The sequence below is a fragment of the Aedes albopictus genome, chromosome 3 (genome assembly GCF_035046485.1).
Source record: "Aedes albopictus strain Foshan chromosome 3, AalbF5, whole genome shotgun sequence".
Classification (NCBI taxonomy): domain Eukaryota; kingdom Metazoa; phylum Arthropoda; class Insecta; order Diptera; family Culicidae; genus Aedes; species Aedes albopictus.
Window position 1 is genome coordinate 164,915,850 of NC_085138.1, and position 27,751 is coordinate 164,943,600.

Genomic DNA, 27,751 nt, shown 5'->3' on the forward strand with positions numbered 1-27,751 from the left:
TTCTCGCTTTCGGGTACCCGTGATAAATTCTCTTTGTTTTCATCTCTTTTTCGTCGCTCTTGCAGCATCGGACAGGATCTTTTCAGATGGCTGTCCGATTTGCACATGAAACATTTTGGTTTCCGTCCATCGTACACAATCCTTCCTTTGCGGTTGTTGAAATAAAGCACATCTGGGATTCCCTGGTCGATGTCCATGTAGACACCGCGTACCCCACTGTACATTTCCAGCTGCAACTCAGATGGGAATCTTTCACGCACAGTGCGTTTAACCTTCCCGTACTTCGACATTACAGAAGATATTTTCTGGTCAGACACTTCCGGAGGCAAATCAAAAATTCGCACATAGCGAGTATTTCCACTCGCAATGGACATTCGTACCATCGCTTGTTTTCCATTCGCGTAATGAAATGGCAACAGCTCAGGATTATTCTCGAACGAAAACATCATGGCTAGAGGGTCTTGTTTCCCGGACTGAAAAAAATCCCGGGATTCGGGATTTTTATTTTCCAAATCCCGGGATTTCCCGGGATCCCGGGAAATTTTAAAATTTTACGAATATCGATAAAAAATACTAATGGAACGATTTTTAAATTGATTGATTGATTTGTATTTATTAAAGAGACTTTCAGCCCTTGGCTGGTTCGTCTATACGAATTTTAAAACATTGTTAATCAAAATTCATTTGGCTAATTATCATCATAGTCGGAATAAAGTACATACTTCAAAGACATTTAACTATGAACGAACAATTAGAAATATTCAAGGATGTTTGAAAATGTTCAAATAAAATACTTAACTTCCGAAATAAGTAAACTTGAACAATTCTGAAATATTTATTCCATCGAAGTTTTTGTTTTGTTTTTATTAATGTGTATTTTAACTAAAAGCTATTCTACACAAATTTTTGGAGAACCTTGTAAAAAGATTATGAGGAAATCCTTTATAATTTACCTTGAGAAATTATTAAGTTCTGAGTGGAATTTCAAGAAAAATATCACTATTTTTTTCAACTCTTTTTTAACTACATTTAAATGACTTGATGAATAAATAAATGAAGACTTGATAGAATTCCTTCAGCAATTATTTAATAAGCCTGTGGTATATATTCTGATGTTATTTTGAGCGAAAGAAGGGTTAGAAAAGTGATCTGAAAATTTCAAAGGGAAATTTCTTAAGATTTTTGGTCAGCATTTAGTTTTGTTTAAGGAAAATGTGTTAAGCTGAAAATAAATTCATGATAACATTTCGGAATTCTGAATAGATTCTTGGTTAAATGTATTTAGGAAAGGAAACCGTGGTAAGAAATCCAGAGTAACTCAAGTCAGACCCTCTCAACTAACTTCTTGTGAAATTGATATAAATATCTTCAAAAAATCCATTAAATAGGCTTGGAAATGGGTCAACGGAAACAATCTTTCACAGTTGCATTTGTACAGGGCTCCTATGAGTCCATGCAAAAAAAAAATGGAGAAGGGAAGAAAAACGGCAAAATCTGAAATTCCTTTCTGAGGAGGCATTCTATCGAACTGGATGTAAAAAATCACAGTATGCAGGCAGTTCGGTGTTTGCCGGGTCAGCTAATAGGTTAACAAAATCCTTGCAAGAATTTTTTCATGACTTCCATCCCGACATTTCCATCCTGAAACTCTATTGATCATCTGTTTTCGATATATTTGACAAGATTAAAACCTTTTGCAATTTCTTCAGATGTTTCATTGTGGTTTAGCAACAATTCTTATAAATTTATTATTTCTATTCTATATTATTACAGTACTATCAGGACAAGCTGTGCATTTCTGCTTTTTCATCGACACTGCTAAAAATATTTTTCGATTTTATTGCCCTTCGGTATTGCACGATTCTCTGGGATGTGGTAAAAAATCAGCCCAAAAAATATCTGGTCTCCCTGCTAGGTTGTGCTTTTACCTCGACTATATTATACACATTGCTTTGTTTTTCCAAAACTCTCTTCGCAAAATTCTGCTTCTCAAAATTCTGCTTTCCAAAAACTATCTCAGTGAATAAAAAAGTCCTGCAGAACTTGGGAAGATTCTGTGAATTTACCCCATAATTTAATAGGAAATGCATCAAGCAATCATGACGCACCATAATTTTATAGGAAATGCAAAAAAATAAACAATCAGTGGTGTAATTGCAAGAATTTAAAAAAAAAAGCTCAAGGACTGCCAAGAGCAAACATTAGATGGAAAATGGCAACTTTGAACAAGAAGATACAAAAAGAAAAGTTATCTTTTAGTAGAACACATCATTGTCATTTATTCGTTTTCGGGAAATCCCGGGAATTTCGGAAAAATATCCCGGGTTTCGGGATTGTTCAGATCCCGGGATATCCCGGGATTTTTGTCCCGGGAAATCCCGGGCAAGACCCTCTAATCATGGCTTCGTCGTTTCGGAATCGTATAAAAACGGCTTTTTCATCCGAGATTTTATACGCGGTCTCCATCATAGATCGATCTCCGGCAAGCGTTTTGACAAAGCAAGCCATGTCAGCAAGTGTTGGCTGAGCAGCATTCTCCGGGAAGACAAAAGCCAATGTGCTTTTTACCGTCACTTCACCACTCATTTCGACCGTAGATAAACGTACACGATGATATGAAGCAACGAGGAACAACTTGCGAGCGAATGCGTCTACTCCGATCGAGATGTGATCGTGCACTGAAAGGTAGAATTTGTTGTTCTGAAAATACCATAATTTTCTACCGATCTACACGTGCAACCATCAAGCTGCCACAGACAAACAGACATAATATCTAGAACAATTTCGTGAAAATCCATCACCCAGTTCATACTACATCACCTGGTGGAAATGTTTCACGAAACAATGCGTTGTGCAATATCGCCAATAGAAGGCGCTAGTGTGAAACGTCAAACACAAACAAAAATCATACGCACGCCTCTGATTGTGAAAGCCACAACTATGCAGATTCAAAATAATCGTTAAAACCGTAGTCGATGGGCACTTCGCCAGTGTTACGTCTGTTTTTCTGTGAAGCTGCTAAACCCAAGTGTCATTATGCCATATCTTCCCATGATCGCCATTGTCAGACAGATATTGACCCTCGCCCTCTTACTTCAAGTGGTGATAATCGTGCCGCTCGCTGCTGCCCAGCACCGGCAAATGGTACCCGGAGTGGGTCGCCAGGGTGTCGTGCATCACGTACGTGAACCAAACCAGCGTCGTTACAAAGTGACTCTTCATGAGGCCGATGCCCAGTAGCGGTGGGATCATATTGCTGGTAATGTGCTCGATCGGATGGGCGTACAGGGCGGCCCACGCAACCGGGGCGGTGAACTCGTGATGACGCTTGTGAACGATCCGATATAGGAACCGATGGTGCAGCGCCCGATGGCTATAGTAGAAGCCAACCTCCCACAGGATGACACTAATGACGAAGTCACGTAGGACTTCGAACGGGGAGGGAAGGATCCGCACGTTCGGGTATTCGTTTTGGGCGAACATGTGGAAGAGGACGTAGGAGAGTGGCAGGCCAATCAAGAACTGGTTGACAAAAGCGGTTTTAATGATCTGCAAGAGGGAGATAGAGAGATGCGGACACAAAGGATGAAATCATTTCAACGAGCTATAATCAAATTAAAGCAAGGTATAAAGTAAATTTGGAAGTTTGATGAAACTATTTAGATTAAAAGAATCATGATTTTTTGTTGAATTTACTAAACAATCATTTGGAGGAATTTGTGAAATTAAAAGTCAAATTTTTCTACCAAATTTTGTTGGAATACTCTAGAAAAAATTTCGATTTGCAAGTTACTAAAAACTAAAAACAAACGTACATATTTACTCCTTACCATGCATTCAAATCCATACCTTCTTCAGATCGCTCCACCGGAGAGGTTCATTCATTCCCGGCTGGGTTTTGTACTTGCGTAGGAACCGAGGGCGCCCGCTGATGTCCATCATTATGTAAAGTGATCCGATTAGCCAGTAAAACGCGTAGACGTACAGCGACTGGTACCACACGTAGAGCAGTTCCGGATCGTCACCTGTAGTGCATGAGGAGTAGGAAGCGAATAAGAAGCGAAAGTTGACTGTCTGGTTACCGTCGTGAATACGCGGGGAATCGTTGCTGTGGAGAGGAAGACTTCTAGTAGTAACGACATCTAATTTGTGTGCAGTTCACCCACCGACCGATGATTAATGAGATGGATCGTAAAAATCATCAACTTACTACCTACCTATGATCTATACCGAGAGTAAGCGTGGTAGAACCACCCACTTGTGCATTCCACGAAGAGATTGCATTTTGTGCCCAGTAGCGCTGTAATTCTCGTTATCTTTTCCTAAGTAGGGTACTTGTACCCTACGGGACTGGTTCAGTTTTGATTTATGTATTTACTTTTTACTTACATTCACCGGTAGCTAAGGAGTGTTATCGGTTATCGTTCGTAATCTTGGGGAGTCATTGTCTCGATAGCGTGGGATTGGGTGTGATTTGTTTGTTGTTTTTCGAATCAATTTATATTTATCAACTCGAAGCGTGGTAAACCGATTACAAATTAAATCTGGCGTTCGATTTCAATTGGTCGTATGTTTGCTGTGATTCCTATGTAGATTCTATCTATTAAAATCAAACGCCAGATATGTTTGTTGTATTTTTGTTTTTGTGAAGTGATAGAATAATAGCAGTATAAATGATTTATATAAACTTTCAGGCTCTATTTATTTGACTAACTGTTTCTTTTTCTCTTTGCTTCCAGGTAAATATTGTATCTTCTACCAAGAAAGTATACAGAAAACGTGCACATTAACGCTCTTATAAACAAGGTGGTTATATCATTAATATTTGTGGCCTTCGTGGCCATACGATTAGCGGCGTCTATCGTTTAGATGTATTGTAAGCTACGGAGTGTGCGTTTGATTCCTGTTCCGGATAGAGAATACTTTTCGTAAAAGAAAAAAAAGACACACATTTCAAAATGACGCAACTGCTTTTGGGAGTGGCTGATTCTTTCAAAGTCATAGTTCGTACACTCCAACCTTATTTTACGTCATTATATCACCGAATTTATTTACATCCACTTTTTTACGTCCAAATTTTAATTTACGTCCATTTCAATCATTGCTCTTTATCTTGAATAGTTTTCTAAATACACAAAACAAAAGTGCAGTAAAGTTCGAAACGACAACAAAAGTCAACCAGTGATAGCTACTGATATATTTATTTTTTCTGTTAGATGGCAACACTGTTCAAATAGAATCATACACGGAGAAACAAAAGTACCCAAAAGTGAGTTCAATCCACCCAACTTCGAGGTTGCGTGCGGGAAGCCAATTTTGAGTTGATGGAGTCGATGTTGAGGTAGGTAGTTTGCATTTAGGCGTATACGGCCAAAGTACCTAGAGTCGAAGTTCTTTTTACTCAATCGACAGTTAAAATTACTCATTTTGGCTTCCCGCATCGAACTCTCAAAGTTGGGTTGTTTTGCTATTCATTCTCTGACAACAATAAAGGGAGCGAATGAAAGGGGATGCAAAAAAGAACTCAAAAGTGAGTTTAAAAATACTCAATTTTGGGTTCCCTTGTTTTTCAGTGTATGTTGCTGAATATAGAGATAAGTGACATTTCAACACACGAACACTAGCGCAAATTTTTCCTCACACAAAAGTGCACGCCGATTGAAAGGCTATTCAGATTGCATATGCAAATATTACCCAATCGAATTGGGTAAAACGGGTAAATAATGATAAAACTAACGTCCGGGACAAGAGTGCAAATATTTTCCTCGCAGTTTCACAACTACATCTACAAAAAAGGCACGCATACATTTGAACGTGATTACCTCTATACACTACCCGTCATAAGTACGGACTCACTTGAAAAAGTATTGCAACACTCCGTTGAATATTGCAACACCTTGAAATGTTTAGCATCACCTCAAAACAACTACATACGTGCTGCTATATCTCAAATTTCTGAAAATATGCAAAGATACAGTCTTCAGCAAAGTCGTTCGGAAGGTCGTTGGCATCACAATGGCAAGCAGTTTGATTCGCAATTCTGCCGCTAGGTGACGCTAGTGAGCATAGAAATTGAGCATTTTTAACAAGTTCTATCTCGTGATCCTAATGAGATAGAAAGTTCAAGTCTTCGGCAAAGTTGTTCGGAAGATCATGGACATCATGATGACAAGCAGTTTGATTCCCAATTCTGCCACTAGGCGACGCTATTGAGCATGGAAAATGAGCATTTTTAACTAGTTCTATCTCGTGATCCTGATGAGATAGAAAGTTCAAATCTTCGGCAAAATTGTTCGGAAGGTCATGGACATCATGATGACAAGCAGTTTGGTTCGCAATTCTACCACTAGGTGACGCTAGTGAGCATGGAAAATGAGCATTTTCAACTAGTTCTATCTCGTGATCCTGATGAGATAGAAAGTTCAACTCTTCAGCAAAGTTGTTCGGAAGATCATGGACATCATGATAACAAGCAGTTTGGTTCGCAATTCTGCCGCTAGGCGACGCATGAAAAAATGCGCTTTTTCAACTAGTTCTATCTCGTGATCCTGATGAGATAGAAAGTTCTTGAGCAAAGTTGTTCGGAAGGTCAAAGATATCATAATGACAAGCAGTTCATCCACTTTATATTCAATGGCTTCAGGTCTGATTCACTTAACCCTAAAAGGGATACCATCATGGCCTCAGTTTCGTCACCTCGCTGAGTGTGTTCCATCAAAGACGGGCTCTGAAAGGCGCCTGGAGTCCAATGGACCCCAGGTATCTCTTTTAGGGTTAATATTCATGTGATTTAGGTGTATGTCATGTTAATCCGAGTGATTCGGGTCCGATTCGCTAGATTTTCAAGAGGTTCAGGTCTGATGCATTTCATGTTTAAGTGATTCAGGACTGTGTCATTTTAATCCAAGTGATTCAGGTCTGATTCACTTCATATTCAAGTGATTCAGTTCTGATTAATTTCATATTCAAGTGATTCAGGTCTGATTCACTTGATATTCATTATATTCAAGTGATTCAGGTCTAATTCACTTCATGTTCAAGTGATTCAATACTCCTTAACTTCATATTCAAGTAATTCAAGTTTGAGTCATTTCAATCCAAGTGATTCAGGTCTGATTCACTTCATATTTAAGTAATTCAGGTCTGATTCACTTTATATTCAAGCGATTCGAATCTGATTCACTTGATATTCATGCCATTTAAGTGATTCAGGTCTGACTCACTTCATAATCAAGTGATTTAGGTCTGATTCACTTCATGTTCAAGTGATTCAAGAATTATTCACTTCATATTCAAGTCATTCAGATCTGAGTCATTTTAATCCAAGAGATTCAGGTCTGATTCACTTCATATTCAAGTAATTCAGGACTGATTCACTTTATATTCAAGCGATTCAAATCTGATTCACTTGGTATTCATTATATTGGAGTGATTCAGGTCTGACTCACTTTATAATCAAGTGATTCAGGTCTGATTCACTTCATGTTCAAGTTATTCAAGGCTCATTCACCTCATATTCAAGTGATTCAGGTCTGAGTTATTTTAATCCAAGTGATTCAGGTCTGATTCACTTCATATTTATGAGGTTAATGTCTGATTCACTTCATATTCATATCATTCAGGTCTAATTCACTTCATATTCAAGTGATTCAAGGCTCATTCACTTCATATTCAAGTGATTCAGGTCGGAGTCATTTTCATCCAAAAGATTCAGGTCTGATTCAATTCTTATTCAAGTGATTCAGGTCTGATGCATTCCATGTTCAAGTGAATCAGGTCTGATTCGCTTCATGTTCAACTGATTCAGTTCTAATTTACTTCATATTCAATAGGTTCAGGTCGGATTTAATTAATGTTCAAGTGATTCCGGTCTGATTCATTTCATATTTAAAAGGTTAACGTCTGATCCACTTCATATTCAAGTGATTCAGATCTAATTCACTTCATATTCAAGTGATTCAGGTTACATTCACTTCATATTCAAGTGATTAGGGTCTGATTCACTTCATATTCAAGTGATTCATGCCTGATTCACTTTATGTTCTAGTGATTGAGGTCTGTGTCATTTTAATCCAAGTGATTCAGGTCTGACTCACTTAATATTTAAGTGTTCAGGTCGGATTCACTTCATGTTCAAGTCATTCAGGTCTGTGTCATTTTAATCCTTCACATTGAATATGAATGCTATCATATATTTTGAGAATATAGTTTTAACAGAACAATCTCCATAATAAAAATAATTCTCAAATAGGCTAAATATTACTGATGGGAGTTGTTTTTTTTTAATTTCCTACATCTTTTGTCAAGTTGCCATCTAAAATTGTGCAAACAACTATTTGATGCCCGAATGATAGAGCCATTTTTTTGCCGGATGACCTAATTATGGTTAATCCAACTCCCGGATAATCGAGTCTGACCTGTATCTCAGATGAGCATGCAGAAAAATATGGTAGAATCAAAAATATTTGAGATAAAGCCAAACAAATTGCCAATTTGTTCAGGCCACAAAAATAAAACTGTTTGAAACAAATCAAACGTCATATTTAAAGCAAATGCAAACCATGTTTGTAACAAACATGCATCTTTCATTCATTTCTGACAGGTTATGTTAGAAATATATGCGAAAATTTTTGTTTTGTGTGGCAGGTTGGCCCTGCGGAAATAATTATTTTCCCATTAAACTTACAAATTCTTTCCTTTCCTTTCCAACCCACCTCCCCCGTGGCACTTCCAATGCCAACATCATGTAGGTCACATTCGCTCTCGAAAACAACAGAATTCCGTGAAAACTTTTCGGGAAACTTAACTTTTTCTGCAGGAGGAAATCTTCTCCGATCTTGCAGCTGGAATTTGTGAGCTCTGTTAATGTTCTCGACGGTGAAACGAGCAGCTCCTCAATGGGTATTGAAGAAATCAATATGCAATAGAGTTTGTATCAAAAATTAAAATTTCAGTTTCAAACATTTTAACAGTTTACCAAATAAACATGAATATTTTTGTTTTAAATGAATTAAATTTGTCTCCGTGAGATAGGCAAATCGATTGTTCGACAATGTTATATTACATTATTTCACATTGTGACACAAACATTAAGTTATTGCTAGCAACACTAATCATGTATATTCAAATATAGCTAAATATTTGAGATCGTAGTGATATAGACAATTCATAACTACGACATGGCTATAAAGCGCACCTCATGTGCAGTTCAGTTATTCCTGGCAACACTGATCATGCAATTAATAAAATGCATTGAATTTCAGAAAAAAATCCAGTCAGAAATATCTGGAGTAGATCCTGATCCTGGAAGAATCTTAAGCAGAAATCCGTAGAAAAGGTTCCAGAGAGAAATTCAAGGCTAATTCCAGAAGACATTAATTCCATTAATGAATGATTAGAAGAAATATATGAACTAATATAAAAAAAAAAATCTGAAGTGAGACCATGGACCATGGAATTGTGGAAAAATAAATGGAAAATATCGTACTTCTCTAGAAAAAAAACCTCTCAGCTTTCACAGTGTTGAAATGCTCATAAAACATTAAGCCAAAGAGCAGGATTTGTACAAGTAGGTATGTTATGCCAAGAAGTAGAAAAAGAACATCCTTAAGAATTTCGGAAGGAATCCATGGAAAAATCACTGGGAATCTATATATCCAAGAGAGGAGGAGCCTCTGCAGAATAAACAATGATGCATATTATAGTGATATAAAAAGTGTGACAATTTGTATTTATATTTGCGTGACAAAATTAATGGACGTCTTCCTGTCAGAAGCGTCAGTTACGCATACTACTTTGCTTATTAACCCTCTAATACCCAATCCCGCCTTTAGACGGGGTATAGTTTGAGCATTTTTGTAATTTTTATTTCGTGGAAAATCAAAATTTTTATATTTTTGGCTAATATTTAGGACTGTTTTGTATATCTTAAAATGGGTTTTGGTGTATTTTAAAGCGTATTAACATTTTTTAAAAATCATTGAAAAATTGATGTTTTAGTCACCTTCTAGAAGTCATTGTTTATTTTGTATTGCATCGCTACAATTTACATATTTTAAATTTTTCCAAATCATTCTATCCTAGTTTTATAGCTTAAGGGAACCGAATACACTCTAAAATTATTTTCCTTAAAATTACACGGAAAATAAAATTTTCTATGAAAAAAATTAAAAATTAAAATATTTCAACAATAATCATAAAATCTCAAAATGTTTGTGTTGCGACGAAATATTGATGAAACTGGCAACACTGAAACGGTTGCTTATACATACAGAATAGTGAATTAGATTAGTTGTAAAGTAGAAGAGAGTGTGAAAAGATGGGGAGTTTGTTCCTTTGGTTTGCGAGAATTGCATACTAGAATGTAAGTTTATTGAATTGTATTTAGATTTAGTTTTTAATATTTGAAAAAAAATTTCAGCTTTGAAGCTGTGTCTAAGGAACACTGCTGTCAAGAAGTATCTCTTCAAGCCGGGAAACCGACTCCCAACAGTTTGCATCTCAAAAAATCCGTACCCCAAATAGCTTCTACAAAAACTATAAAACTGTGGGGATGTTCAAAAATAAAAATTAGAAAAATCAAAAAGTGAAATTCACGAAATCGAGTATTAAAAAGAATCATCTTCCAAAACATGTTTAAATCAAATAATTTTAGATGACGAAAAATGATATTTAGATCAAAATCAAAAATTTGGGTATTAGAGGGTTAATCTAAAAACTGCTTGTAATTAATGATAAAGTTTTAATATGAAAATAAAAAATATTTTATCACTGTGATAAAATCGGAAAGGAAAGAAAAATCTCTTTTTTATTTTTATTTCTGTGTAACTACCTATTTCTAATTCTACACTAGAAAAATCTCCGATGAAAATACTTTCAGTTACTTTTCGCTGAAAACCTGCAAATGTTAATGATTGAGTTTAAGGATTTAGTGTTAACCATAATTTAGTCAAAGCACATTCGACCAGATGACATTTGGATAAATAGCGTTTGTCACGTGGACGATGCCTTAAGGTGAAACATCAGATAATACAAATATGGCTGCCACAATGGCCGACTTGAGCATTTACTCATGTTTTCATGAGCACTAAGCTAAAAAAATTGTTAACGAATGCGTCTGATTTAAATTATCTGCCTCTTTTCGCAAGTGGGAAAAGCCAGAATTAACAAATGCAACGTGGTTGGATGCTTTGTTCGTTTGATTTGTGCTTTTAGAGTTTGTATGCATAATTAAGAGTTCTTGATGGTTTTTATTAACTGATTTCAGAAAGTGTTTCCAAGGCTATTATAGTGTTTGGGCATCGTTTCGGGTTATTTGTTACTTTCGGGAATTTATCATTCGGGCGTTTGGAGTTTGAGCAAATCATTTTTGGGAAAATGTGACATTTATGTTATAACCAATTGGTGAATCACCAAAAGGATATTGTCCTTCTGAACAACTTTGCTGAAGACAACACATTTCCCAGCTAACACAAAGTCGTAAATGATGTTGAATAGGATGCTAAAGTGGAGGCCATATACGCACCTGCTTCCATTTGACCGCGTGTAAAGGGTACGCATATCGCCTCCACTTTAGCATCCTATTCAACATCATATACGATCGTGTGTTGACTGGGTTCTATCTGCTTTCGATCCCGAGATAGAGAAGTCTAATACTTTACTTGAAAACTAGCGCCACCTAGCGGTGAAATCACCAGAATATTCTTGTCATTTTGATTAACTTTGCCGAAGTTGACACTTTCCTACCGGCTTTCGATACGGAGATAGAGAAGCCTAACTTTACATCAAAACTAGTACCGTCTAGTGGCAAAATTACCAACTAATTAAAGACTCATCAGAATATTCTTGTTCTTCTGATTAACTTTGGCGCAGACGATATTTTTCTATCGGCTTTTGTTAACGAGATACAGAAGCTGAAACTTTACTTGATAACTAACACCACCTAGCGGCAAAATCATCAACTAATTGGTGAATCACCTGAATATTATTGTACTTTTGAACTTAACTTAACTTAGCCCAAGATGGCACATTTCTATCTGCTTTCGATCCCGAGATAAAGAAGCTAAAACTTAACTTGATAACTAGCAACACCACCAGTTATTGGACGGTATTATGTAGATCGATTAGTGTTGCCATCTGAGGTCAGAATTGCAAATAGTGAACGGCCACACATGATAGACCTTGGTCAGTACTCGAACTTTGCGGACCATATGGAGAGAGAAAACTAGCAATTAATATGTGTATTTCAAGTTGTTTTTTTACGTCCAATTTGGTTTTTGTCCCCCTTTGGATATTCTTTTGGATTTTTTTCGACAATTTCTTCGCATTTGTGTGCCTAACAACAATTTAATTGGAAATTTCTCCGACATATTTTTGAGAATTCCTTTAGTAACGTCTTTGAAAATTTAAGTGGCAAAGACTTTGAAAATTTCCCCATTCGAAATTTTCTTATAAGTTTCTTCAAATAATGTTTTGGCAATCCTTCAAAAATTTCTTCGGTAATTCATTTGACAACTGCTTGAACAATTCCTGTCAACATTGAATTTTTTTGCAATTCCATTAGTAAATCCTTCGGTAATTGTTCCGAAAGTTGTTTGTCAATTAATTTGAGAGTTTCTCAAGCATTTATTTTTTTAATTGCTTCAGCGTATTTTTAGAAATTTTCTTTGCCATTGTTTTGACCATTTAATTTTTGGAATTTTCTAGCAATCCCATCGAAATTTCCTTCGGTAATGCCTTCAATAATTCATTCGGCAATGCTTCTGGGAATTACTTCGCAAATTTGTAAAATGTCAAATTTGTTTGGCATTTTGTTCGGAATAAAAATCAGAAACAAGAGTCAGAAAAAAATCCAATTAATCTGCCGAAGGAATTCCCATTTCTTTTTCAAAGAAATTTTGAAGAAATCTGTAATTTAAAGGGTAATATTTAAATTTTCGAAGAAATTGACATAGAAGTAGTTCCGAAGGAATTACCAAAAAAGTTTGTGAATATCTTTAAAAAAAACTACTTTAAAAAATGGACAAACACATTTTAAATACATTACTGCAGAAATTCACAATCGGTGCTGGTTCAAATGTGTTAAGTATTCGCTGTATGGCGAGGTTTTTGGTTCGTTTGCGCTGACTCAGGTCTACACGGGTTAAAAAATCAAGAATCTTTTGTACCATTATACTCGGAGTTTTCGGCTATTCAGTCTTTAAAAAAATCGGCTGCGCCGGTATTTTTCAGCTACGACATAAATTTAATGTGCATAACATCAATGTTTACGAAATGTGAGTATCGAATATAAAAAAACTATCATTGATCGTCGAAAATCCCTCCCACAGTAGATTTCTGGCTACGTCACTGTACTAAAAAAATCGGTTTCGTTCACTATTCATATTTTTTTTAATTTTTTTATTGGGCCCCAGATGTTTTGACAATTTTTAAAGGGGGTCGCCACCTAAAAAAGGTTGAGAACCCCTGCAATAGGTCGAAGCCTTAATCTCACCCTACTTAACTCTACAGAAATCACTCCGTGACATGACTCTATAAATGCAGAGACACACTTGGACTCAATAGTGACATTATTGTGAAAATCTTTGAAAATGTTCCTGAGCATACCACAGAAGAAATTTATGCACGAATTTTTGAGTGGATTGTCAATATGTGGTATGCTCAGGAACATTTTCAAAGATTTTCACAATAATGTCACTATTGAGTCCAAGTGTATCTCTGCATTTATAGAGTCATGTCACGGAGTGATTTCTGTAGAGTTAAGTAGGGTGAGATTAAGGCTTCGACCTATTGCAGGGGTTCCCAACCTTTTTCAGGTGGCGACCCCCTTTAAAAATTGTCAAAACATCTGGGGCCCAATAAAAAAATTAAAAAAAAATATGAATAGTGAACGAAACCGATTTTTTTAGTACAGTGACGTAGCCAGAAATCTACTGTGGGAGGGATTTTCGACGATCAATGATAGTTTTTTTTATATTCGATACTCACATTTCGTAAACATTGATGTTATGCACATTAAATTTATGTCGTAGCTGAAAAATAGCGGCGCAGCCGATTTTTTTTTCTTTTGAAGGCGTTTTATACTGAAAATTTGTTCCTGAAATTGTGACTTTTGGAGGTGACGGTATACAAAATTAAATATTCGTATAATTTACACAAAATTGAATAAAAAATTAACAATTTTTTTGGTAACATCGCAGCCCCTTAGACTGGCTTCACGGCCCCCTAGGGGGCCGCAGACCACTGGTTGGGAACCCTTGACCTATTGCATCAGTTATATGATAACACGTAAATACTAAACACGCACACGAATGAATGTCTTTTACAGATAGATCAGGTTAAACAAAAATTCCTACCTGAAATTCCCACTCCGGTAGCTGATTCAGCTATGAATGATGGTAGATGCACTGATATAGGTTTGGTGAAGTTCAACATGTGAAAAGCTAACAGCAAATTTCCCAATTAACATTTTGATGGCAAACTAGTCTTTTAGAGGTTTTCAGAAGCGTCATATAGCCAATTACTTTTTATTTTGGTTTTATGATAATTCTATCTTCAAGCCTATTTGACTAAAACTTTTTATTTCTATTTTTTATTCATTTTTTTTTATTTTTTTTTATTTCTTTTTATTTTTTTATCTGTATTAACGAGATTTTTAGCCTAGGCTAGTTCATCTCGGGACCCACGATTTACTTTCCTTCCGAAGGAAGAACCCACATTTTGTGAGTTTGTCGGGAGTGGGGTTCGATCCCAGGTCCTCGGCGTGATAGTCAAGTGTTCTAACCATCTCACCAGGTCTGCTTCTAAAAAAAATGTTTGGTTGATAGTCAGAACAGAACAGTTTTCAGTTTTCTGTTCCGAAAAATATTCCTTTGGTTGATAGCCAGAACAGAAAAATGTTAGGTTTTGAAGTTTCTGCCAAGAACTGATATTGACATCGATCGATTGAAAAATTTCACCTCGCAGCAACCAAACACATGGATATTTTTTGAAATTTGATTGTCTTTACTGTGATACATTTTATAACAAAAACAAATGAGTTTCAATTTAACTCAACATTAAATACAGTTTATCAGGTTTGTAAATAAATTCAACATTCTTCACAGCTCAATTTTTCCAGCAGTAACAGTAACAACAACCGCTTAGTCCTTATCGGGAACCAGCTCCCGTGCCGACTTCGTTCCGAACAATCGTTGATCGCGTTGCCCATACTTGGTCTTACGGAAGTTCGCATCGGTTCCATGCAGCCAATCCAGCAGGCCATTGGTACCAAAGCATTGATTGAATCTGTAAGAAGTTTTTTGATTTACCTTTCGAAATCTTCACTTTCCGTAAAAAAAAACTCACTTCAAATGATGATAATCGTGATACTCCGAGCTCATCAGGAACGGCAGATGATAGCCGGAGTGCGCCGTCAGCGTATCCTGGATGACGTAGTTGAACCAGAGAGCCGAAGTCACCACGTGGCACTTCATCAGCGATACGCCCAACATTGGAGGAAGCATGTTGCTGAAGATGTGCTCGATGGGGTTCGCATAGATGGCAGCCCACGATACCGGGGCCGTAAATTCATGATGCTGCTTGTGGATGATCTTGTACAGGTACTTGTGGTGCAGCAGCCGGTGGCTGTAGTAGAAACCGATCTCCCACATGAATATGCAAACGATGATGTCCCGTACAACGGTGGTTAGTGGTGGAAGAATTCGGACATCGGGGAGGTCCTTGTCGATCGACAGATGGAAACCGATGTACGTGAGGGGAGCTCCAATAACGAACTGGTTGAACAGGACCGTTTTGATGATCTGGGCGGATGAGAATTGTTGAAGGTTGAAGTACAGCTACGAATGCGTTGAACTCACCTTTTTCAAATCACTCCACTTGATCGGTTCATTGACCCCGGGTTGCGTTTTATATTTTCGAAGGAACTTGGGTTTCCCCGTTATGTCCATGATCATGAATAAGGCTCCCATTAGCCAGTAATGTGAGTAGGCATAGAACATCTGGACCCAGATGTACAAGGTGGCTGGGTCATCACCTGTCGGATTGTGAGAATGATTGGCGATTCGATATTAGTCACTACATTTAATAGGTGGATAGTGCTAAGCAGAAAATCTTTGTGTTAGAAATATGTGTGTTTGCGCGTAAGCTCTAAATTAAAACATATTGAATAATTCTGCATGTCAATTAATTATCTCTACTATCTTCAGCATCAACTTATTCGGTATTTTTGGTATAAACGTGTTTATGTTAATCCTCCACTTGATGAAGGTGAACTCTGTTTTCGACAAAGTTATTTCAAATCGAGTCCTCTATTGTGAAAAAAAAAAACATTTTTTTTTTCGAGAAATATCTACATAAGCGTTCACAGAAATAACTGCGAGACTTTATCCGGAAATTTTTCGGGGATTTTTTTTTTTTTGGTGAATTCCTCCAAGGAATTCCTACAGGAGTTCCTCCGGGTATTCATCCAGGGTTTTTTTTCTGGGGAATTTGTAACAAGTTCTACCAATAAATTCCTTGAACGAACTCCTCCGAGGGTTACTATGGAAGTTCCTTAACCCTCGAGCGATCGCGCTGTTGTATTTTGTACAATACCTTGAAAAAATCTTGCTTTTAGTACTCAGCATTACCGTGGTGCTGGCGGTGGTGGCCAACCGTGCGAGTGCCGGAAAGTTAAGGAGCAAATTAAATTGATTTATTCTTAAAAACATTGACTGCTGTTTTTACATACATATTAAGCTGAAAATATCCCAATAAACGATCAGCCAATTTCAATTGTTTATGCTTTTTTTTGTTTTTGGAAAACACACCAAACTGAGTTGCATTTTAGGATGTTCCTCCAAAAAATGGCCAAGCGATTCTAAAGGGATATTCCAACAAAATTTCATTATGAACTAGCTGTCCCGGCAAACGTTGTGTTGCCATTTCTGGTTGTGGTGGTTTGACAACTGTTGGGTTCATAGGACCACGGCACTCTAGATCAGTTTTATTGCGATCGTGTTGATTTTCTTCCCAGTTCAACAAATTTTGTTAGTTTCACAATTTTTCTTCTTTTCAGTTCTTTTTCTTAACTTTATTTTATATATAAACACAGCCACCATGAATACGAATCGAACCATGCAAAAGTCACGCTGATTGGTTCAGTCGTTCGTGAGTTTTGTTGCCTCAAAGAAACTTCAAACTCATTTTTATATATATAGATGTATTCAAGAGTTTCCACTTGACTTTCTTTTAGAACTTTCTCAGGGATTTTTTTTTTTTTTAATTTCTTTGTATTTGTGAATTTTAACTTATTGCTAATTCTTCACACAAATCTCAGGGAATTCTTCCAGAAGTTTGTATTTTGTATTTTGTATTTCTCCTCGATTTTTTTTAATGAACTTCTCTAAGAAATATCATATCCTGACTTATCGACCGTATTCTATTTATAACTTGATCATTTTATGGCTATATCGGTCTTTTTTCTACTTAGAGTATAAGGGAGTAGAGATCAAAGTGGATAATGAAATAATAGATATGATAGTATTCGCTACATTGCGAATAAGTATGGAAATTTTAATAGAAGGTGAAATTAGGCAAGTAGGCCATGTATTGAACGAATACATCGAATGCGTGAAACTTCTGTCGTACGACGTATTCCAAATTTTCTTCATCAATTCCTGCAGATTGCCAATTGGTAACACGTTTGCTTCATAAGCAGATGGTCATGGGTTCGATCTCAGCCCCGGCACTTTCGTCAGTTGCCCTTTCCCCCTGAGAATAACTGACACTGACCTTCTTCTGAGCCCATGGCTCAAACGGACCCGGATACTTAGACATCGGTGAACGGCAACTCATAATGGACTCCCAATAGGACTGAACATAAAGGAACAACCAACAACCAGCCAACACATCAACATCCTCGTGCCGTGCTCATAATTCTACCATGATAGGGTAGAAAGTGAAAGCAGCGCAACGGCAATCAGTTCGATAGAGTAGAATTAGAATAGAATACATTTAGGTGCTGTACAAATTGTAAGCACAACTTCCAATTGGAATCGCTCACGCAGTGCCCTAGTGGACAAAAGAGCTGTAAATTAGGTTAAGCGATTGAAGAATAAAAAAAAACCTGCAGATGCTTTTCATAGTATTATTTCAGGAATACTTCCAGGATGTTCGCTGACTTTAGAAGTTTCGTGGGGTCTCCAGTTAGCCTAGTGGTTAAGGCTATGGATCGCCAATCCGGAGACGGCGGGTTCGATTCCCGTTCCGGTCGGGAAAATTTTCTCGACTCACTGGGCATAGTGTATCAGTGTGCTTGCCTCACAATAGACGAATTTCGCCCCAAATCGTATTCGGAGTTGGCAGCACCCTCTCAGATTACAATGAAACTTTCTGGGTATGTACACCAAGACTAGATAAGCCACTTTGCATACTTAGTTTCTTCAAAATTTATCTGGACTGACTTTTGAAAAGAACCAAACTTTTTTTATGGATTTTTTAAAAATGTTTTTAATCAAAAAATGACTACTCCTACAAAAAAGTGTTGTATGGGTGATTATCACAAAATAAGTCAAATTAAAAAAAAAATACTGAAAAAAATCCAAAATGAGCCCTATACTGAAAAAAATCATTTCTAAAAATTCAAAGTTGATTTAAAAAAAAAAAACACCATTTTTGATTTTGATGAAATTTTGTCTCGAGACAGGTAATTATGTTCCCTACCAACCGTCCATACATCACAAGATGGGCACTTTTAAGGAAAAAAAGTTTTTCTAACATAAACTTTTTCATGTCCAAATTATTATTTTTTCAGTGTCTTTTTTTTTAAACAAACTAAACCAGTGAAGGTTATCTTATCTAGTAATCTCAAAATGCAATGAAACTTATTGTGTCATATGCGACAATGCAATGCACCCATATTCACGCAGCAGCACTCTAGAAGTACGAAACAATATACAATTAGTACACGCATTTCATACGTGCTGCTGTAATTTCTACCCAAACGTTTCTACCCCATGTTCTTACCTAATATTAGGTAAGGCTATTTATTAGATTCGAACTACCTAATCGAAAAAAAAAAACAAATCAAGAGTTGTACCTAAAGCAAATATGAACAAAACAAGAAAATAAATCGGTATCATTCAACGTGTTCCTTCTCTTTGGTTATTAAAGGCAGTTCTGAAAAGTAATGGATCAATCGTATAAATCAAAATTCAACAAATTCAAGTGCAGTGCAAAAATAAACAATCCAAAGTGCAACCGTCATAATCTACGGGGCATGTCATTAAGATTGATAGATAAAATTCATTCCATGGGATATACACATGAAATCGATGAATCGATGAGTATTTGTGAGTCATGTCGTGGATTGATAAGTCACAACAGAAGCCCGAATACGAAAAAACGCCGATCGGATGGAAACGACGAAACTATGCAACTATCATTTAGTGGGCAGCAACATCATGATGTTCCAGAACCAGAACCGTCAACGAGTGGTCAACAAATCGAACATGAGCTGGGTAAGTAAGCCTTCAACGTGTTAGCTTCTTTTATATAACTCATTTTGCAGCTCGTTGCATAACTACATTTTTCAGTATTCTTCGTATTTATCCAACCCGGCAAGCCTCGTTGGATAAATGTACTACTTGTGCGAAAAAAATCATTTTTGCAACTCGTTGCATAAATAACTATCATTAACTTTCCACTGCATTCATTATTATATTGTTAACCTTAACTTTTATCTTACAGATATGGTACCATCTATTCCATCATTGGAGTCAATTCCGTCAACAGATCAACTACAGGGTCCCCATAATATTGGGAAGTTTAATACCATTGCTGAAACATTGAGTTTATCGCCAATCTCATCTAGAAACATGAGAAGTATGGAATATCGCATAAACAAATCATTGCAGATTACGAAAGCAGTTCGAAAAAATATCTTCGGAATAGATTCAACGGATGTTGGCAAAGTGGAGGCGTATGACGAGATAATTATGCAGTTAAAGGATAAGTTCAATCACCCTACAACTGACAGAAGCGAACAGATTAAAATACTATCTGTACTTCCTAAGTCTTGGTCGGTAAATAAAATCACAAGAGAGTTTAACGCACCAATGTATATGGCGAGGCAGGTGAAGGATCTTGTTTATGAACAGGGTATTCTTTGTACCACCGAAAAAAGAAGGGGGCATGGTATTGATGACGATACAAAACAAATAGTAAGAGAATTTTTTGATGATAATGATATCAGCAGGCCAATGCCAGGAACAAATGATTTTGTTTCTGAGGTTCGAAATGGAAAAAAACAACAAGTTCAAAAACGACTTTTGATGATGTCGCTCAAAGAGGCTTATATGATTTTTGTAGATATGTACAAAACTGTGAATATTGGTTTCACAGTATTTACACAGTTGCGACCAAAGCATTGTATTTTACTTGATTCTACTGGTATACATAATGTATGCATATACATACATACATACATTTATTTGTTCAACATCATTAAGACAAGACATAATCAACAATAGTACGCCACAATACTCGGTTTGTGGCTGCCGCTCTCCATCCTCGGTCGCGCCCAATGCTCGCCAGGTCACGCTCCACCTGGTCCGCCCATCGTGCTCTCTGCGCTCCACGCCTTCTTGTGCCAACCGGATCCGTTGCAAACACCAGCTTTGCAGGGTTGTTGTCCGGCATTCTTGCAACATGCCCTGCCCAACGTATCCTTCCGGCTTTGGCCACCTTCTGGATGCTGGGTTCGCCGTAAAGTGCAGCGAGCTCGTGGTTCATCCTTCTCCGCCACACACCGTTCTCCTGCACACCGCCGAAGATCGTTCTTAGCACGCGTCGCTCGAAAACTCCGAGTGCTTGTAGGTCCTCCTCGAGCATGGTCCATGTCTCGTGCCCGTAGAGGATCACCGGTCTTATTAGCGTTTTGTACATGGTGCATTTGGTGCGTGGGTGAATCTTTTTCGACCGCAGTTTCTTCTGGAGCCCGTAGTAGGCTCGACTTCCGCTGATGATGCGCCTCCGAATTTCTCGGCTCACGTTGTTGTCAGCCGTCAGTAAGGATCCGAGGTAGACGAATTCCTCCACCACCTCGAAAGTATCCCCGTCTATCGTAACATTACTACCCAGACGGATCCGGTCGTTTTCGGTTCCGCCTACCAGCATGTACTTTGTTTTTGAGGCATTCACCACCAGTCCGACCTTTGCTGCTTCGCGTTTCAGGCGGGTGTACAGCTCTGCCACCGTTCCAAATGTTCTAGCGATAATGTCCATGTCGTCCGCAAAGCACACAAATTGACCAGATTTTGTGAAAATCGTTCCCCGGCTGTTGAGCCCGGCTCGTCGCATCACACCTTCCAGCGCGATGTTGAAGAGTAGACATGAGAGTCCGTCACCTTGTCGCAGTCCCCGGCGGGATACGAATGAACTGGATAGTTCACCCGAAACCCTTACGCAGTTTTGCACACCGTCCATCGTTGCTTTAATCAGTCTAGTCAGCTTCCCAGGAAAGCCGTTTTCGTCCATGATTCTCCATAGCTCTGCGCGGTCGATACTATCGTATGCCGCTTTGAAGTCGATGAACAGGTGGTGCGTTGGGACCTGGTATTCACGGCATTTCTGGAGGATTTGCCGTACGGTAAAGATCTGGTCCGTTGTCGACCGGCCGTCGATGAAGCCGGCTTGATAACTTCCCACGAACTCATTTGTTTTAGGTGACAGACGACGGAAGATGATCTGGGATAGCACTTTGTAGGCAGCATTCAAAATAGTGATCGCCCTGAAGTTCTCACATTCCAAATGGTCGCCTTTCTTGTGAATGGGGCAGATTACCCCTTCCTTCCACTCCTCCGGTAGCTGTTCGGTTTCCCAGATCCTGACTATCAGCCGATGCAGACAGGTGGCCAACTTTTCTGGGCCCATCTTGATGAGTTCAGCTGCGATACCATCCTTACCAGCTGCTTTGTTGGTTTTGAGCTGGTGAATGGCATCCTTAACTTCCCTCAGCGTGGGAGTTGGTTCATTTCCGTCCTCCGCTGCACTGGCGTCGTCGTTCCTTCCGTTGCCGTGGGCTCCTGTGCCTACGTTCTCCACGCCGTTCAGGTGCTGATCGAAGTGCTGCTTCCACCTTTCGATCACCTCACGTCCGTCCGTCAAGAGGCCTCCGTCTTTATCCCTGCATATTTCGGCTCGCGGCACGAAGCCGTTGCGGGATGCGTTGAGCTTCTGATAGAACTTCCGTGTTTCTTGGGAACGGCACAGCAGTTCCATTTCTTCACACTCCGCTTCTTCCAGGCGGCGCTTTTTCTCCCGAAAGAGGCGGGTCTGCTGTTTCCGCTTCTGTTTGTAACGTTCCACGTTCTGTCGAGTCCCTTGCTGCAGCATTACCGCCCTCGCTGCGTTCTTCTCCTCCAAAACCGTTCTGCACTCTTCGTCGAACCATTCGTTCCGTCGATTCCGTTCCACGTACCCGATGGTGCTCTCGGCTGCGTCGTTGATGGCTGCTTTCACTGTACTCCAGCAGTCCTCTAGAGGGGCCTCATCGAGCTCGCCCTCGTCTGGCAACGCGGCTTCGAGGTTCTGCGCGTATGCTGAGGCGACATCCGGTTGCTTCAGTCGCTCTAGGTTGTACCGTGGCGGTCGCCGGTACCGTACATTGTTGATGACGGAGAGTTTTGGGCGCAGTTTGACCATCACCAGATAGTGGTCGGAGTCGATGTTGGCGCCACGATAGGTCCTGACGTCGATAATGTCGGAGAAGTGCCGTCCGTCAATCAGAACGTGGTCGATTTGAGATTCCGTCTGCTGTGGTGATCTCCAGGTGTAACGATAAGGGAGGCTGTGTTGGAAAAAGGTGCTACGTATGGCCATATTTTTGGAGGCGGCGAAATCAATGAGTCGTAGGCCGTTTTCGTTCGTTTGCTGGTGGGCGCTGAACTTACCAATCGTCGGTCTGAATTCCTCCTCCTGGCCTACCTGAGCGTTCAAATCTCCTATGATGATCTTGACGTCGTGGCTTGGGCAGCGATCGTACTCGCGTTCGAGCTGCGCGTAAAATGCGTCCTTGTCATCATCAGTACTTCCGGAGTGTGGGCTGTGCACGTTTATTATGCTGAAGTTGAAGAATCGGCCCTTGATCCTCAATCTGCACATTCTTTCGTCGATCGGCCACCAACCGATCACGCGCCTCTGCATATCACCCATCACGATGAAAGCTGTTCCCAGCTCGCGTGTGTTGCCGCAGCTCTGGTAGATGGTATGATTACCTCTAAACGTTCGCACCATGGTTCCTGTCCAACACACCTCCTGCAGCGCTACGATGCCGAACCCGCGGTCCTTCAGTAGATCGGCGAGTATGCGGGTGCTCCCAATGAAGTTGAGAGATCGGCAGTTCCACGTACCGAGTTTCCAATCGCAAGTCCTTTTTGTTCGCTGGGGTCGTTGCCGTTGGTCTCGGTTCGTATTATTCTGTTGCTGATTTTCCGTTACAATGGTTTTTTACGGCTGGCTCGTAGGGCCTGACACCAACCCCCTACTTTCCGGAGGACCATAGTGCACAGTTGAGCTTAGAGTCCTTCCCTGGCACTCGGACGTAGATCAGCCGCCCCTAACATGGGGATCAGACGCTGTTGTGAGCCGCTCCTCCTGGAGAACAGACGCTCAGGTTTGCCGAAGCAAACCCCCCCTTCCCTGTCAGCCTACGACCAAAGTTCCCACCGGGGTTGGTTACCCGATCTTCCCTAAGGTTGCTCATAGTTTCCGGCCGGTACCGCGTGGAGGTAGGGATAGGAGTTGCTGGGCAGAGGCTAGTGGATCACAATCTGAATTGCGCAGCATACCCAGCCTTTACCGTGTATGCATATGTACTATTCATGAAAATGTAAATTTAATGTTCAACAGTATAAGAATTGTGTCACAAGATGAAATAATACAAAAAATGCTTTGCGATATTTCCACCAGAACAGATAATTGCTTTTTCCGTGCTTGTGAAAAGTGTGCTTGTAATGAACACATTGAAGAGGAACTTACATTGATATTAGAATCAAATGACAAAGAAGAGATTATATTTCAGCAGTGGTTGAATACTGATCGCTGTAATTTAGAAACGATTATTAACCCTCTAATACCCAATCCCGCCTTTAGACGGGGTATAGTTTGAGCATTTTTGTAATTTTTGTTTCGTGGAAAATATTTTTTTTTATATTTTTGGCTGATATTTAGGAATGTTCTGTATAACTCAAAATGGTTTTTGGTGTATTTTAAAGCGTATTTACATTTTTTAAAAATCATTGAAAAATTGATGTTTTGATCACCTTTTAGAAGTCACTGTTTATTTTGTATTGAAACGCTACAATTAACATATTTTAAATTTTTCCCAAATCATTCCATCCTTGTTTAATAGTTTAAGGGAATCGAATACACTCTAAAATTATTTTCCTTAAAATTACACGGAAAATAAAATTCTCTGTGAAAAAAATTTAAAATAATAATATTTTAACAATAATCATAAAATCTCAAAATGTTTTTATCTCAAAAAATCCGTAGCCCTAATTGGCTTCCAGGAAAAATATAAAAGTGTGGGGATGTTCAAAAATAAAAATTAGAAAAATCAAAAACTGAAATTGACGAAATCGAGAATTAAAAAGAATCATCTTCCAAAACATGTTTAAATCGATTTTAGATGACGAAAAATGATATTTAGATCAAAATCAAAAATTTGGGTATTAGAGGGTTAAACCTGTTGATGAATTTGTTCCGTATCTTGTTGATAAAATTGACAAACTTATAACACACGACTTTATTCATAAACAACAATCATCATTTCTCAGAAATAAAAAAGATACATTAAAGGATGATGAAATTCTTGCGATTTGTGATTTCTCTGAAAACTATTCATTCATAATTCAAAACGCTGCTCGAAGATATCATTGGAACAACTCGCAAGCAACAATACACCCATTTGAAATTTACTATATGAAAGATAATAAACTTGTAAATGTTAGCTTCATTATCATATCGGAAGTAATGGCTCACGATACAGTTGCGGTCCAGTTGTTCATCTCAAAAATGATAGATTTTATGAAACAATTAACGAACTTTTCTAAAATTTATTTTATGTCTGATGGGGCAGCATCACAATACAAAAATAAGAAGAACTTTGCTAGTCTATGTAGATTCCAGTCAAAGCATGCATTAAGAGCAGAATGGCATTTTTTTGCAACGTCCCACGGTAAAGGTCCATGTGATGCTATTGGTGGCACTCTCAAGCGAATGGCAAAGAGAGCATATAACTGGGCAGTTGTACAGATAGATAAAAATATTACTAAATCAAATTTCTGTTACGTGTCCACTGAACAGTACATTAAAATGTCAGAAGATCTCGAAGAAATATATAATAACGCCAAAACAATACCAGGCACTCAGAAATTCCATAGTTTTTTGCCTATTCCTGACGACAAAGTGAAGGCAAACAGGTATTCTAATTCAGAAGATGAACCAAAAATATTTAGTATGATCGGAAAAAAATAGAAAAGAACATGTTTGAAATTGGCTCTAAGACACATATATATATTTGAAAAATTCATAATTATAAATAATTGTATATTTAACCCTAAAAGGGATACCTGGGGTCCATTTGGACCCCAGGCGCCTTTCAGAGCTCGTCTTTGATGGAACACACTCAGCGAGGTGACGAAACTGAGGCCATGAAGGTATCCCTTTTAGGGTTAATAGTGCACTTCAATGCATATTGCGATCGAACATTACATTTCCTAAGAAAATACATTTGTAATATTTTGAAGTTTTTTATGTATAGGAAAACCCTTCCAAATGATTGAATAAATAACACAAAATCTCCTAGAAAATTGAGTTTCATTGGATTCTGGGATTGTTATGGCCTTCACTGGTTTTATTGTTGATAACAAAATACACTGAAAAAAAAATCATTCGAACAAGAAAAAGTTTTTGTTAGAAAAACTTTTTTTCCTTAAAGTGCCCATCTTGTGGTGTATGGACGGTTGGTAGGGAGCATAATTACCTGTCTTGAGACAAAATTTCATCAAAATCAAAAATGGTGTTTTTTTAAATCAACTTTGAATTTTTAGAAATGATTTTTTTCAGTGTAGGGCTCATTTTGGATTTTTTTCAGTATTTTTTCTTAAAATTTGACTTATTTTATGATAATCACCCATACAACACTTTTTTGTAGGAGTAGTCATTTTTTGATTAAAAACATTTTTAAATAAATCTATAAAAAAAGTTTAGCCCTTTTCAAAAGTCAGTCGAGAAAAAAAATAGAAAAATGAGTATGCAAAGTGGCTTATCTGGGCAAGGTCTACACACCAAGAAAGTTTCGTTGTAATCTGAGAGGGTGCTGCCAACATTTGTTCGAGTTGGCGCGAAATCCGTCAATATACTAATTCATGCAATGGCTGGCAGAGAAAGCCCTCCAATTAATAACTGCGGAAGTGCTCAAAAGAAGACTAAGTTGGAGAGAGGCAGGCCAAGTCCCAGTGGGGACGTAGAGCCATAAAGAAGAAGAAGGAGTTTCGTGAATTTCTTTGGGATTTTTCCCATGTTTGTAAGAGTTTTTCCGAGATTCCCTTAACGAGTTTCTCTGATCATTCCGGCAAGAGTTTCTGCGGGAATTACTTCAAGAGTCTCCCAGATTTCATTAAAAGGATTTTCTCAGCAAGTTTCTCTAGAAGTTTTTCGAGGAATTCATCAAGAAGTTTATCGAAAAATTTTTTGAAGGTTGTCAAAGAATTCCGAAGAAAGATTTTTTCCGGGTTTTTTTTTCCAAAAACTGTTTTGGGAGTTTCTTTGAATGCTATCAAAGCTTCTTTTCAGGGGTTTCTGGTTTCTCCGTTTTTAGGAGGCTCACCGAAACTTCATTCAGAAGTTTTTGCTGAGAATTCCTTCAGGAGTTTCTCCGTGAAATTATTTAGGGAATTCCTCTAAGGGTTCCGCAGTTTCTTCAGGAATTCCCCAGGATTCTCTCCTCGAGATTTTTTAGATTTTTTTTTCCAGGAATGCCGGCATTTTTTCAGAAAGAAGATTTTGCAGCCCAAAAAAAAAAAACAAAAAAAATGCCTTTCTTGGCGCGATATTTTTTCAATTTTAGTTAGATTTTGCTCCAGCAGGGATGTCGTGAATCATATTTCAAAAATAATAAAAATTGTTCCTTTCTATTTTTTTTTCTTTATTAAAGTGGCTTTTCGCCCGAGGCGAGTTCGCCACTATGCTGTTGATATTTTAACATTTTTCTTCAAAACTTGTTTCCAATTCAATAATGCTTCGCTGGGTTTCGAGCCATTATCCGTGTGAATCGTTGTCCTCCCGTAAGAGTTAGAGGAGTTCTGGCTCCTTTCAGATCGCACTGTACAGGCCCGCTTCCCTAAGGAAAGTTAGGAGGACCGTTTCGCTGTCCCGTTCATTCTGTAGAGCTGTTCTGATACTGGTGACTCCATATTGTTGTCTCAGGTGTTCGTAGGATGGCAGTTGCAGATAAAGTGTTCTACAGAATTGTGAACTCTGCAGATGTCGCACTGCTTTCGGAAGCCGCTACAGCCGCCTTCAAAATTGTGCGAGACTCGGGTGTGACTGGTTCTAACTCTTGAGAGTATGCGTTGGTCCCGCCTGTTCGGTAGGTCCTTCCAGCTATCGGTGGCGCGGTTTTTTACTTTCCGCGTGAAGCTTTCTCTATCATGGTGCCATTCGATGGACCATGCTTCTTTCACCTTCCGTTTCAGCCACAGCTTTA

General features: G+C 38.4%; 2 protein-coding genes across 4 annotated transcripts in view; one reads left to right on the forward strand and one right to left on the reverse strand.

Moving 5' to 3' along the window:
- LOC109422641 (signal peptide peptidase-like 3) overlaps positions 1–27,751 on the forward strand; it is a 271,923-nt gene that overhangs the window by 89,889 nt on the left and 154,283 nt on the right. The gene's annotated exons all lie outside the window — the stretch shown is intronic.
- LOC115257037 (fatty acid hydroxylase domain-containing protein 2-like) overlaps positions 1–27,751 on the reverse strand; it is a 47,513-nt gene that overhangs the window by 10,910 nt on the left and 8,852 nt on the right. Inside the window, exons 1-3 of one of the 3 annotated variants that reach the window (XM_062859982.1) lie at positions 4,083–4,320; positions 3,850–4,025; positions 3,095–3,549 (exon numbers count right to left, since the gene is read on the reverse strand). In XM_062859982.1, coding sequence (XP_062715966.1) covers positions 3,095–3,549; positions 3,850–3,942 — 548 coding nt within the window. In that variant the 5' untranslated portion in view covers positions 3,943–4,025; positions 4,083–4,320. Of the gene's footprint in view, positions 1–3,094; positions 3,550–3,849; positions 4,026–4,082; positions 4,321–15,044; positions 15,286–15,345; positions 15,801–15,857; positions 16,034–27,751 lie in introns of those variants that run through there. The other 2 variants (XM_062859980.1, XM_062859981.1) reach the window with 2 other exon arrangements.